At 50.5% G+C, this 11,391-nt stretch overlaps 1 protein-coding gene across 5 annotated transcripts in view; it reads left to right on the forward strand.

Annotated features, from left to right (window-relative positions):
* Nucleotides 1-11,391, forward strand: part of ERGIC1 (endoplasmic reticulum-golgi intermediate compartment 1) — a 121,528-nt gene that overhangs the window by 98,923 nt on the left and 11,214 nt on the right. For 3 of the 5 annotated variants that reach the window (XM_025386953.1, XM_025386951.1, XM_025386955.1), the window contains 2 exons: nucleotides 2,226-2,326; nucleotides 4,935-5,057. In XM_025386953.1, the coding sequence (XP_025242738.1) occupies nucleotides 2,226-2,326; nucleotides 4,935-5,057 (224 nt within the window). Of the gene's footprint in view, nucleotides 1-2,225; nucleotides 2,327-4,934; nucleotides 5,062-11,391 lie in introns of all 5 variants that reach the window. The other 2 variants (XM_025386950.1, XM_025386952.1) reach the window with 1 other exon arrangement.

Genomic DNA, 11,391 nt, shown 5'->3' on the forward strand with positions numbered 1-11,391 from the left:
GGGGATAGAGAGATGAATAAAACAAACCTGTATGGAGCTTATGTTCTGTGTCTTAGACCTGAAAAGTTCATGATGTTCAGTTCTTACAAAAAGATACAGTATGGTGCTATTTTAGGAAAATATAAGTGTATATATAAACATGTCTGGCAGTTTATATGTGAGAATGTGAACCATAGTTTTCTGATGGTGAATTATGGGTGATTTTTTTTTTTTTTGAGATGGAGTCTCACTCTACTGCCCAGGCTGGAGAGCAGTGGCGGCTCACTGCAACCAGCGATTCTCCTGCCTCGGCCTCCCTAGTAGCCGGGACTACAGGTGTGTGCCACCACACCTGGCTAATTTTTGTATTTTTAGTAGAGATGGGGTTTCACTATGTTGGCCAGGCTGGTCTTGAACTCCTCACCTCTAGTGATCCTCCCACCTCAGCCTCCCTAAGTGCTGGCATTACAGGCATGAGCCACCATGTCCAGCCTTGTACAAATTTTAGCAAGAAATATTACAGGGGTGATTTTGATAAGGGATTCACTTTTTCATCAAGTTTTTAATGTAGGGCAATAGGCATTTGGACACCACTGTCAAGCGTGGTCTTGGGCTCTTGTTTTAAAAATGTAAATACTGAGCTCCACCCTTGACCCATTTAATGGGCTGCTCCTGGAAAGAGGCCCAGGTGTCCTTTAATCCAAATGATTCGACTGCTTCTGACATCTGAGAACCATTACGGGGTTGAACAGGGAGATGTTGGAGTTTTCATGGACTTGGCTCGGCGGCTGCAGGACTTGTCTCAGGTTTTCAGAGGAACCCACTCAGAACAATTCAGGAAGCACTTCCTTTGCTTACTGAGATGTGGCTTTGGCAGGAAGGGACAGGAAGGGAGTGTCGGGGCAGGGAGGGAGTGTTAGGGCAGTGAATGCTGTCTGCATCGCCAGCCTTCTAACAGAAGAGGACTGACTCGGCTATGCGACCAGGATTAGAACCCACAGGCCTAAATTGCTGTGTTATTTTAGCTCTGTAGTCCGTGACCCGAGATTCTGGAAGGCCCATGAGCTTCCTGTAAGCATCCCAGAAGGCCCAGGACAGTTCATACCTTTCCTGGGTGATATCTGGCCGCTCTGGGCCAGCATTCTATTAGCCCAGCATTGGACTCCAGTTACCTCATGCTTATCAGCAGCTGATTCATCTGTGCTTTCATTCATGCCCCTGTCCAGTCATCTTTCCATCCGTTCATTCATTCAGTAAGCATTTGCCACGGTCCACTTGGTACCAGGCCCTGCATGGGGCTCTGGGGACACAGAGATGAGTAAGGCTCCATCCCTGCCTTCAGCAGCTCCCCCATCCAGGAAGAACTGATCTGCCGTTGATTTCTTTCCCCATTTTCAGTTACTCAATGCTTCATCGGTGCAGTTTTTCTGGTTGATGGGCTCTTTTCTTTTTAATACTGAAACATAGTTTGTTTTAAAAGTAAAACTATTCAAACAATATCAGAGGCTGTACAATGAAATGGGATCTTTCTCAAATCCTGCCTTCCTCCCCAGAAGCTAAAGCTGCCCATGGTTCCTTGGGCATCTTTCCAGATAATTCTCCTATATATTTACATGGATAGAGAGTGTCTCCCCCTCCCCCAATCCATGACTTGGTTCTTTTCCCTGTTGGAGAATAGCTGCTCCTAGCACCCACTTTTTTTTTTTTTTTTTTTTTTTTGAGACGGAGTCTTGCTCTGTCACCCAGGCTGGAGTGTAGTGGTGTGATCTTAGCTCACTGCAACCTCCGCCTCCCAGGTTCAGGCGATTCTCCTGCCTCAGCCTCCTGAGTAGCTGGGATTTTTGAATTTTTAGTAGAGACGGGGTTTCACCATCTTGGCCAGGCTGGTCTCGAACTCCTGACTGCAGAAGATCCACCTGCCTCGGCCTCCCAAAGTATTGGGATTACAGGTGTAAGCGACCACGCCCGGCCAACACTCACTCTTTCATGGTTGCTCTGTCGATGGACGTTTGGGTTGTTTCCAGAATTTTAATAATGTATACAGTGCAGGAGGAAGATCCTGATGGATAGAGTCTCCCAATTCCCAGTATCCAAGGGGAGATGAAGAGCAGTTGGTTGGTGGTAAAACTGTGGGGAATGAGCCCCCTGTTGTGCCCAGGGGGTTTAGGATTAGGACTGAAATGACATAGAGCTGTCAGCGGGCAGTGCCTGTCCCCCTGCTTCATTCTGCTGTGTCCTTCCCGCAGCCCTGGCCTCCCACGACTACATCCTGAAGATTGTACCCACGGTTTATGAGGACAAGAGTGGCAAGCAGCGGTACTCCTACCAGTACACGGTGGCCAACAAGGTGCGCGGGCGATGGCTGGGCCAAGCTCTGTGCGGCGGCGCCCTCTGCTGACCGAGAGCAGAGACGACAGGCGGCTGCACCAACGCACTTTCTTCTGGTTCCTTTCTGGAGGCCTTTCCTGGGGGTTAGCTTGGGCCAGGCTCTGTCTCTGGGTAAAGGTGAAAGGTCTAGTCCCTGCCATGTGGCAGTCTCAGAGTCAAGGAGAACAGATCTAACCAGGCTGTTTCTCAAACAGCCCTGCATCTGGTCCGAGTCCTTTAGACACAGACCCCAGGGTGCTCAACACACACAGACACTGCTGCTCTCAGGGCACAGGCACTTTACCCAAACTCATGAGGCTGCTGAGTCACACCAAGATGGCTGTTGATTAATTTGCTGTTGATTGACAGGGGTGTCCCCAGGACCCCAACACTCAAAGTCATGGAGAAGACACCAGGCCTTAGTGGGCAGCAGAGCATGGTCAGAGTCTGCAGAGTGGGATGGCCCAGAAATTAGTAGTCTCAAGCCAAGACAGGCTTGGACTTCCCCAGGGGCACCACACCAATGGGACATGAATACTTGAAGCCTGTTGGTTGAGATGCCCCTGCTAGACCCTGGTGGATGGGTTTTTCCCACTTACCACCAGGACTGTCCTTTTTCTTGCATTCCAAGGCTGCCCAAACCCCTTATAAGTGATACCTGTTTAGTTCAGTTAATTATAACAATAGTAGGAGGCATAGCTGTCAGTCATTGAGTACTTCCTGGGGGCTAGACGTGCTAAACTCTCTTCTTCCATCTTCTCAATCATCATGACAGCTCTGATGTTGAGACTGTTATTGAGCCCATTTTGTTGATTTGGCCATTGAGGCACTGAGAGGTGGTTGTAGAGCTATAAAGTGGCTGAGTGGGGATTAGAACAGGTTTTCCTTGAGCTCCAGAGCCTGGCTTCTTGATCACTTCATGCCTCAGTCTAAGGAAGGGGCTGTGAGCCTGCCCACCTGCAAGCTGCTCTCTGTCCAGTGACTTAGTCCCTCTGTTCTGACTCGCCCTAAATTGATGTTCCCGGGAGCTCTGTTTCTTTTATTCACTGTTTCACAAGGGGCATCTCATTGTAACCCTCACATGCTCATAGCAACTAACAGATGGAAAAGCACAGATGCAAGCTCAGGACCACACTGCAGTTCAAATTCCAGCTCAGACATTCACTAGCTATTGACCTGGGACAGGTCACATAGCCACTGTGTGCCTCAGTTTACTCATTCATAAAGTAGAGATGATACTTTATAAGATTGCTGTCATGTGAGACAATGTTTTCAAAAATGCCTAGCCCACCAAAAAAAAAAAAAAAAACCTTTAGGTAAATGATACTGACTGTTGCTATTTTTCACTCTTTTTCTCTGTCCCTCAGCTCTAGGCTGTGACCCAGACAGTCGACCTACCCCAGAAGCTCTCCTAGAGAAAGATGATCTTCCCTTACTCAAAGCTCCTTTTCCCAATGCTTTGGCGAGGCCGAGCAGCCAGAGCAGCTTGCTCAGCTTCTCTGCGGCTGCAGCCGCACTCTGCCCTGGGAGCAGGCAGCAGTGACCCAGTGGGAGGTCAGGGCTCGGTGTTACCTCTGGAGCAGCCTGGGCTCCTCAGGCTCAGCATTTGGGGTTGGGGGTACCCCAGTGGTTCAATACGGTCTCCAGTTGTTGCAGATTTTAGCACCTTGAAGTGCCCAAACTGGAGAGATCCCAGGGGTCATCATCCCAGGCCCATCAGTGTTTAGATGGGGAAACCAAGTCCCTGAGGGAGGGAGGGGCTGGCCCAAGGATGCACTGTTAGCTCAGCCCCTTAGTATCCTTAGTCCCTGCTGTGTGCATTCTTGGGAAGGTTGGTGGCAGGGCAGGGCCTTCTGGCTTTGCAGTTCAGTCCATTCCTCTGAAGAAGCTAGCCCACTCCCCACACGGCGTTTACACCCGTCACACACACACACACACACACACACACACATACTGGGTCTCCTGTTTATCCATCATGTGTGGCTCAGAATGTCCCCTCCCCAGTCTCCCAGAAGCCTCCCGGGAGAATGGGTCATTTGTTCATTTGTTCATGGCCCCCTCAACTCTCCATGACCCTCCATCCAACATGCGTGATGTGGCAGTGTTAGGGATATTCTTATGTCTTCCACCTTCTGCAGACTGTGACTCCCTCTGGGGAAAAGGCAGGACTTGCTCACCTCGGGGTCCCCAGCAGCCAGCCATGGGCCACCACAGTGGAGGCGTTCAGCAAACCATTGTTGAATAAATGAATGGATTTCGCATGGCCTAGGGGTTGAAGGAGGCCATAGGCCTTTACTCAGCCAACAATTACACTTTTCCTTTTACAGCTCTGCTTCCTAATGTATTTTCTGATTCTGGTGCTCCTTGCAGCTCACATGGTCAATTTCTAAACAACCAAGGGGGTCAAAAATGCCCAGCTGTGCACAGCGGAGTTTAGGGCCTCCAGGGGAAGGGATGTGAGAGAGGGAGTGGGGGAGTCTGGCTTTGTGGAGCAGAGAGGGAGGAAAGTCCTTTCTGGAGGGTTACTGGGGGACCCACCCACCCTGGGACACAGTTTGAACTTCTGATTCTCATATCCTCTACCCCAGGAATACGTTGCCTACAGCCACACAGGCCGCATCATCCCTGCCATCTGGTTCCGCTACGACCTCAGCCCCATCACGGTCAAGTACACAGAGAGACGGCAGCCGCTGTACAGATTCATCACCACGGTGAGTGGCCTGGGGCAGTGGGTTGGGCCCTGAGCCAGCCACCCTGCGCCTGCTCTGGGCCCCTTTCCTTAGTGCCCCTCATCTGTTCTTGCTGAAACAGGATGCAGCCTACAGGGCTAGCGGCTCTGGCTGCGCGCAGGAGGCTTCGACCCGAAGGATGCTGAGAAATGTTCTCAGAAACACATCAGTATCAATGACGTTTTGTCTAGAAAGTATTTTCCAGAGGGGAATGCCCCGAAATCCATTTAATTCCTGAAGCAAATCTCCATATGGTTCCAGGAGATGTTTAGGATTTTCTCCAGTTTTTTATTGTTATGGAAATTATTCTTAGGAGAGTTTATCCTTTAATGTGTAAATTTTACACCAAAGATTTAACTCATTTTTTTTCAGGTCTAATTTCCAGTTGTAGCTGCTGATAGGGTCAGATTTTTCTCTTTTCCTTCCTCCCTGTTCTCTCTTTTTTGCCATGGTCTTTACCACATCCAGTTTTCTCTAGGGCAGCTTCAAGCTGATGTTAGTTTTCCTTTATGCTGATTATTTCTATCACGTCTACTGTTTCCTGGCCTCCCATTCAGAAGGTCCTTGGGGTCAGAACAGGAGGGCCAGGGTGCCCTCCTTCACCCAAGAGGCCCAGGAGGCACTGAAGAAGCCAGAGTTAGCTGAGATGGAAGAGACAGGGTGGCTATCCCTACTTCACAGATTTGGAAACCGAGACCTAAAGATAAATATAGCATTGGGAGGCCCTTATTTTTCTGTACTTCTTTGTACTTGTAATGATGGTTCAAGATCAAAGGTCTTGGCTCTTTGATTTCCCACAATAACTTGGTCAGTATTAGTCAGGACTCTGTTACCGAAGATCCAGAACCAGACCTTGAGCTGGCCTAAGGAGTAGAAGGTCTCAGGCATGGCTGGATCCAGCCTCAAACATTGCCAGGAATAGGTCTCTGTCTTCGGATCTGCTTTCCTCTATACTGACTTCATCTTCAAGTCAGTAGAAATGGCCTCTTTCTCAGTCATTCTAACCAAGTCCTAGATAGGACAGTGCTCTCACTGGCCCTGCTCAGGCCTCATGCCATCCTTGTGGCCTGAGAAATCAAATGCTCTGGTTGGCCAGGCTTAGGCCCTGTACCTGCTCTGGTGTCAACCCCATCCAAACCACAGGGACAGAGATTGTGGGGAATGAGGTTCCTCGAGAAAAGGCAGGGGCCAGCTACTGGAAGAGGAAAGAGTGGGTGCCAGGAGGCAGAACAGTGGGATGCTGTGACAGGGCCTCTGCCTTCTCATCTGTGTCGTAAGAACAATCATCTCTGTTCCTGCCACCTCCCAGGGCCTTGTGGGACTCAGGAGATCGTGAAAGGAGAAGCTCTGTGTAGATATGAAAAGCCAAGTAGGACGGGGCACAGTGGCTCACACTTGTAGTCCCAGCACTTTGGGAGGCTGAGGTGGGAGGATCGCTTGAGGCCAGGAGTTTGAAACCAGCCTGGGCAACATTGTGAAAGCTTATCTCTAAGAATCTTCTTAAATTAGCTGGATGTGGTGGTGTATGCACCTGTAGTCCCAGCTACTTAGGAGGCTGAGGTGGGAGGATCACTTGAGCCCAGGATTTTAAGGCTACAGTGAGTCATGATCATACCACTGCACTCCAGCCTGGGCAACAGAGCGAGACCCTTTCTCTAAAAAACAAAACAAAAACCCCCACAAAACAGACAGAGACATACAAAGGGTGTCATAAGTCTGGTGCTTACATGAGCCTCAGACAGTTTTTTGCTGTTCTCTTTGACCACATAAAAGTTAGAAACTTCTGTTCAACAAATGGCACATAACATAAAGCAAAAATGCCACACGCAGCCTGGGAAGATACTGGCCACACATATGGGAAAGAGGCAGCCTTCAGAATTCATATGTAAAGAACTCCTAGAGATCAGTAAGAAAAAGTTAACCACCAGGCCGGGCGCGGTGGCTCAAGCCTATAATCCCAGCACTTTGGGAGGTCGAGGTGGGCGGATCACGAGGTCAGGAGATCGAGACCATCCTGGCTAACATGGCGAAACCCCGTCTCTACTAAAAATACAAAAAACTAGCCGGGCAAGGTGGTGGGTGCCTGTAGTCCCAGCTACTTGGGAGGCTGAGGCAGGAGAATGGCGTAAACCCGGGAGGCGGAGCTTGCAGTGAGCTGAGATCCGGCCACTGCACTCCAGCCTAGGCGACAGAGCGAGACACTCCATCTCAAAAAAAAAAAAAAAAAGAAAGAAAAAGTTAACAACCAAAAAAAAAAATAAACAAGGCCAAGGACCAGCTCTTCACAGAGGAGATGATACTGGCAGTGAAAAGATGCTCAAGTTCACTAGAAATTGGAGGGATGAGATTTAAAACAAGACTCAATTCAGGCCAGACATGGTAGCTCAAAGATGTAATCCCAGCACTCTAGAGGGGTGGCAGCAGGAGGATCACTTGAGGCCACGATTTTGAAACCAGCCTGGTCACCACAGCAAGACCCCATCCCTACAAAAGAAAAGTTAAAAAATTAGCTAGACATAGTGGTGCATGCCTGTAGTTTCAGCTACTTGGGAGGCTGGGGTGGGAGCATTGCTTGAGCGTGGGAGGTTGACACTGCATTGAGCCATGATGGTGGCACTGCACTCCAGCCTGGGCAACAAAGTGAGACCTGGTCTCAGAAAAATGAAAAAATTAAAAGACCCAATTGAATCCTATTGGACTGACAGAAATTGAAAACTTGGCCGGCTCACACCTGTAATTCCAGCACTTTGAGAGGCTGAGGCAGGCAGATCACCTGAGGCGAGGAATTCAAGACCAGTCTAGCCAACATGGCAAAGCGCTACTAAAAATACAAAAATTAGCAGGGCATGGTGATGTGCACCTGTAATCCCAGCTATTTGGGAGGCTGAGATGGGAGATTCACCTGAACCTGGGAGGCAGAGGTTGTGGTGAGCCAGGATCACTCCACTGCACTCCAGCCTGGGCAACAGAGTGAGACTGTCTCAAAAAAAAAAAAAAAAAAAAAGGCCAGGTGTAGTGGCTTATGCCTGTAATCCCAGCACTTTGGGAGACCGAGGCGGGTGGATCACGAGGTCAGGAGATCGAGATCAACTTGGCTAACACGGTGAAACCCCGTCTCTACTAAAAATACAAAAAATTAGCCGGGCGTGGTGGCAGACACCTGTAGTTCCAGCTACTGGGGAGGATGAGGCAGGAGAATGGCATGAACCCAAGAGGCGGAGCTTGTAGTGAGCCAAGATTGCGCCACTGCACTCCAGCCTGGGTGACAGAGCAAGACTCTGTCTCAAAAAAAAAAAAAAAAATTGAAAACCTGCTACTACAAAGATTGGGAAGATGTGAAGCCATGGGAACCCACATGTACTACTGGTGTGCAGGGACATGGATGTAGCTACTCTGAGGGGAGATGCATAGACCCCAGGACCCAAAAAATCAGGGGATTTGTGAGCAAATGATTTCACCCAAGACCCCACAGGTAGCACACCCCAAGTGGGTCTTGGTGCTGAGTCTTACTCCAGCTCTCCTACTTCATTCCCACGATAAGCCACACACAGAGATACAAGTAGGTTCCCTGGTGCCTCCATGCAGGTCTAGACCACTCCTCAGAGGCCCTAGCACCTGTAGCATTGACTGTAGCAGAGAAACCCCCTCCATCCATGCCTCGCAGTAGGTTCAGAAGGCTCTTCTCTGTCCCTGTTTCTGTTTGCTGTTGTATGGAAAGCAGCTGAGACTCTGGGCATTAAAAATCACCTGGTAATGGCCGGGCATAGCGGCTTATGCCTGTAATCTCAGCACTTTGGGAGGCTGAGGCAGAGGGATCACTTGAGGTCAGGAGTTCAAGACCAGCCTGGTCAACATCGCAAAACCTCATCTCTACTGAAAATACAAAAATTAGCCAGGCATGGGGGTAGGCATTTGTAGTCCCAGCTACTCGGGAGGCTGAGGAAGGAGAATCACTTGAACCCAGAAAACGGATGTTGCAGTGAGCCAAGATCATGCCACTGTATTCCAGCCTGGTGCCAGAGCGAGACTCTGTCTCACAAAATAATAATAAATTGGCCGGGTGCGGTGGCTCACACCTGTAATCCCAGCACTTTGGGAGGCCGAAGTAGGTGGATCACCAGGTCAGGAGTTCGAGACCAGCCTGACCAGCATTGTGAAACCCCATGTCCACTGAAAATATAAAAAATTAGCCGGGCATAGTGTTGCATGCTTGTCGTCCCAGCTACTCGGGAGGCTGAGGCAGGAGAATTGCTTGAACCTGGCAGACAGAGATTGCAGTGAGCCGAGATCACGCCACTGTACTCCAGTCTGGACAGAATGAGACTCCATCTCAAAAAAATAAAAAAGAAAAGAAAAGAAAAGAAATCACTTGGCAAGTGGCTGAGAAATGAAGGGACTTCATTTATTCATTTAACATTTGCTAGAATTCACCATGTGCTGACCTCTGTAGCAGGCACCAGGGTTAGCTGAATCATACACAGTCCCTGCCTTCAAGGAGACCCCGCTGGTGGGGCAGATGAGTGAGCGCAGGGAGCATTGATGGGGCTGTAGTGGAGATGTGTGCCTGACACTGCAGGCAAACGAGAGGGCGCCATCCCCTTTGTTTGGGAAGCTCCAAGAAGGGAATCCTGTGATGGGCCTTGAGCTGAGGAGAAAGGGCCCTGGGAAAGGGAATACTATGCGCAGAGGTGCCCAGTGTAACGTGTCCTATGCAGGCCATGCCACCCCCTTTGGCAGGTGACGGACTCCCCAGTGAGCTGCTGACCTTCTGAGAGCAGGAGGCTCCCAGAAGCCACAGGGAAGACGCTTCCTTTGTCAGAGACCCCATGCCTCCATGATTCCTTCTTCTCTTCCTGTCCTTGGCCACCAGCCTGTCCTCCATCTCTGCCCCACCCACCTCTGCTCAAGCATGGGCTGACAAAGCCCCGGGCTCGTGGGCCACACTGCTGCAGGGAACCTCCTGACATCATTAGACTGGTGGTTCTTCTGAAGGCCCCGTGCCACCACCTTGGTTGCCATGGTAACCGTGGGGTCAGCTCTGAAGGAGCCAGCCGGCCGGCTGTGCCTGGCAGATGGCGTCATTGTGGAGCTTCAAAGGCCCTTGTCACAGGGCAGCAGATGTGGAGATGACGCCAGCACTCAGACACACACATACACACACGGCACAAAGATCCCTGGGAGCCCTCGGAGGGTGGGGTGAGGCCAGGATGGAAGTGGAGGCACCTGCTGTGGCTTCTCTTTCTCTCTTTTTAAAATCAAACACTTGCGTGCAAAGCCCCTAAACGGCAAATGGGGGCCTCTGCAAATAGCTCCTTAGAGGGGCTGGAGACGAAGAGGGGCTTAGGTCAGGATGTCGTCATGTGGCGGCTGCGGGGCTGGGAGGCAGCTGTGGGTGGGCTGGAGGGAGGGAGGGTAGAGGCAGGTGGAGCCTCCCAGATGCATTGCCAAGTGTTAAGTACCTGGCTGCTCCCAGGTTGCCCCCGCAGGGTCTCATTGTCCCGAAAGGGCTTGTTTATCCCCAGCCTAAACAGTTTTTCCTCCTGAAGTCTTTAGCCAGGCTTCCTGGAGCTCCTCTCTCTCGGCACGTGGGGCACCTTGCTCAGAGCGATGTTCTGTGCTCTATCAGAACATTCCAGTGCTAAGGGAGTAAACAGATCATATTTGACGACATGCAACTAATCCCCTCCAAAGTGCTCCCCTCCCACACAACACATTTGTCCCCTGCCACTTGCTGAAGCTCCCTTTTTGAGATTGAGATTGCATTCAAGTGGGTTGTGGTGACAGACTGGATAGCTTCAGAGGTGTCAGATCTCTTTCCTCGTGTGGTTGATTTTATTTTGGAGGAACAGCCAGAAGTCCATTAAACAAAGTGCCAGTTGGGCCAGTATGGCCGGGATGGTTTTTGCCCACCAAGAAGTACTGGATGGCGATGACACCCTCCCGTTGCGTGCTACTCAAAACTTACCATTCTTGAAGACTTGTGCAGCTCACTTAACTTGAGTGGTGCTCAGGGCCCTTGGCCAGGGCTTAACTTGGGTATGAGGGAGAGTTGCTACAGGGAGCCCCACCCGCAGACGTTCCTCTCTGCTGCCCTCCTTCATGCTTTCTAACCAGGGGACTAATCCCCCAGACTTCAGATTGCCCTGCCTGGTTGCCAGGCCTGATGATGACCTCCGGGTCTGACTTACCTGTGTCCCTAGCATCCAGTGAAGGGCCTGGCCTGGACACAGGTGCTCAGAAATGTGTAAGGGGCAGCTGCCTAAAGAAGTGATCATATTTTCAGCTGGGCGCAGTGGCTCACACCTGTAATTCCAGC

The sequence above is a fragment of the Theropithecus gelada genome, chromosome 6 (genome assembly GCF_003255815.1).
Source record: "Theropithecus gelada isolate Dixy chromosome 6, Tgel_1.0, whole genome shotgun sequence".
Taxonomy (NCBI): Eukaryota; Metazoa; Chordata; class Mammalia; order Primates; family Cercopithecidae; genus Theropithecus; species Theropithecus gelada.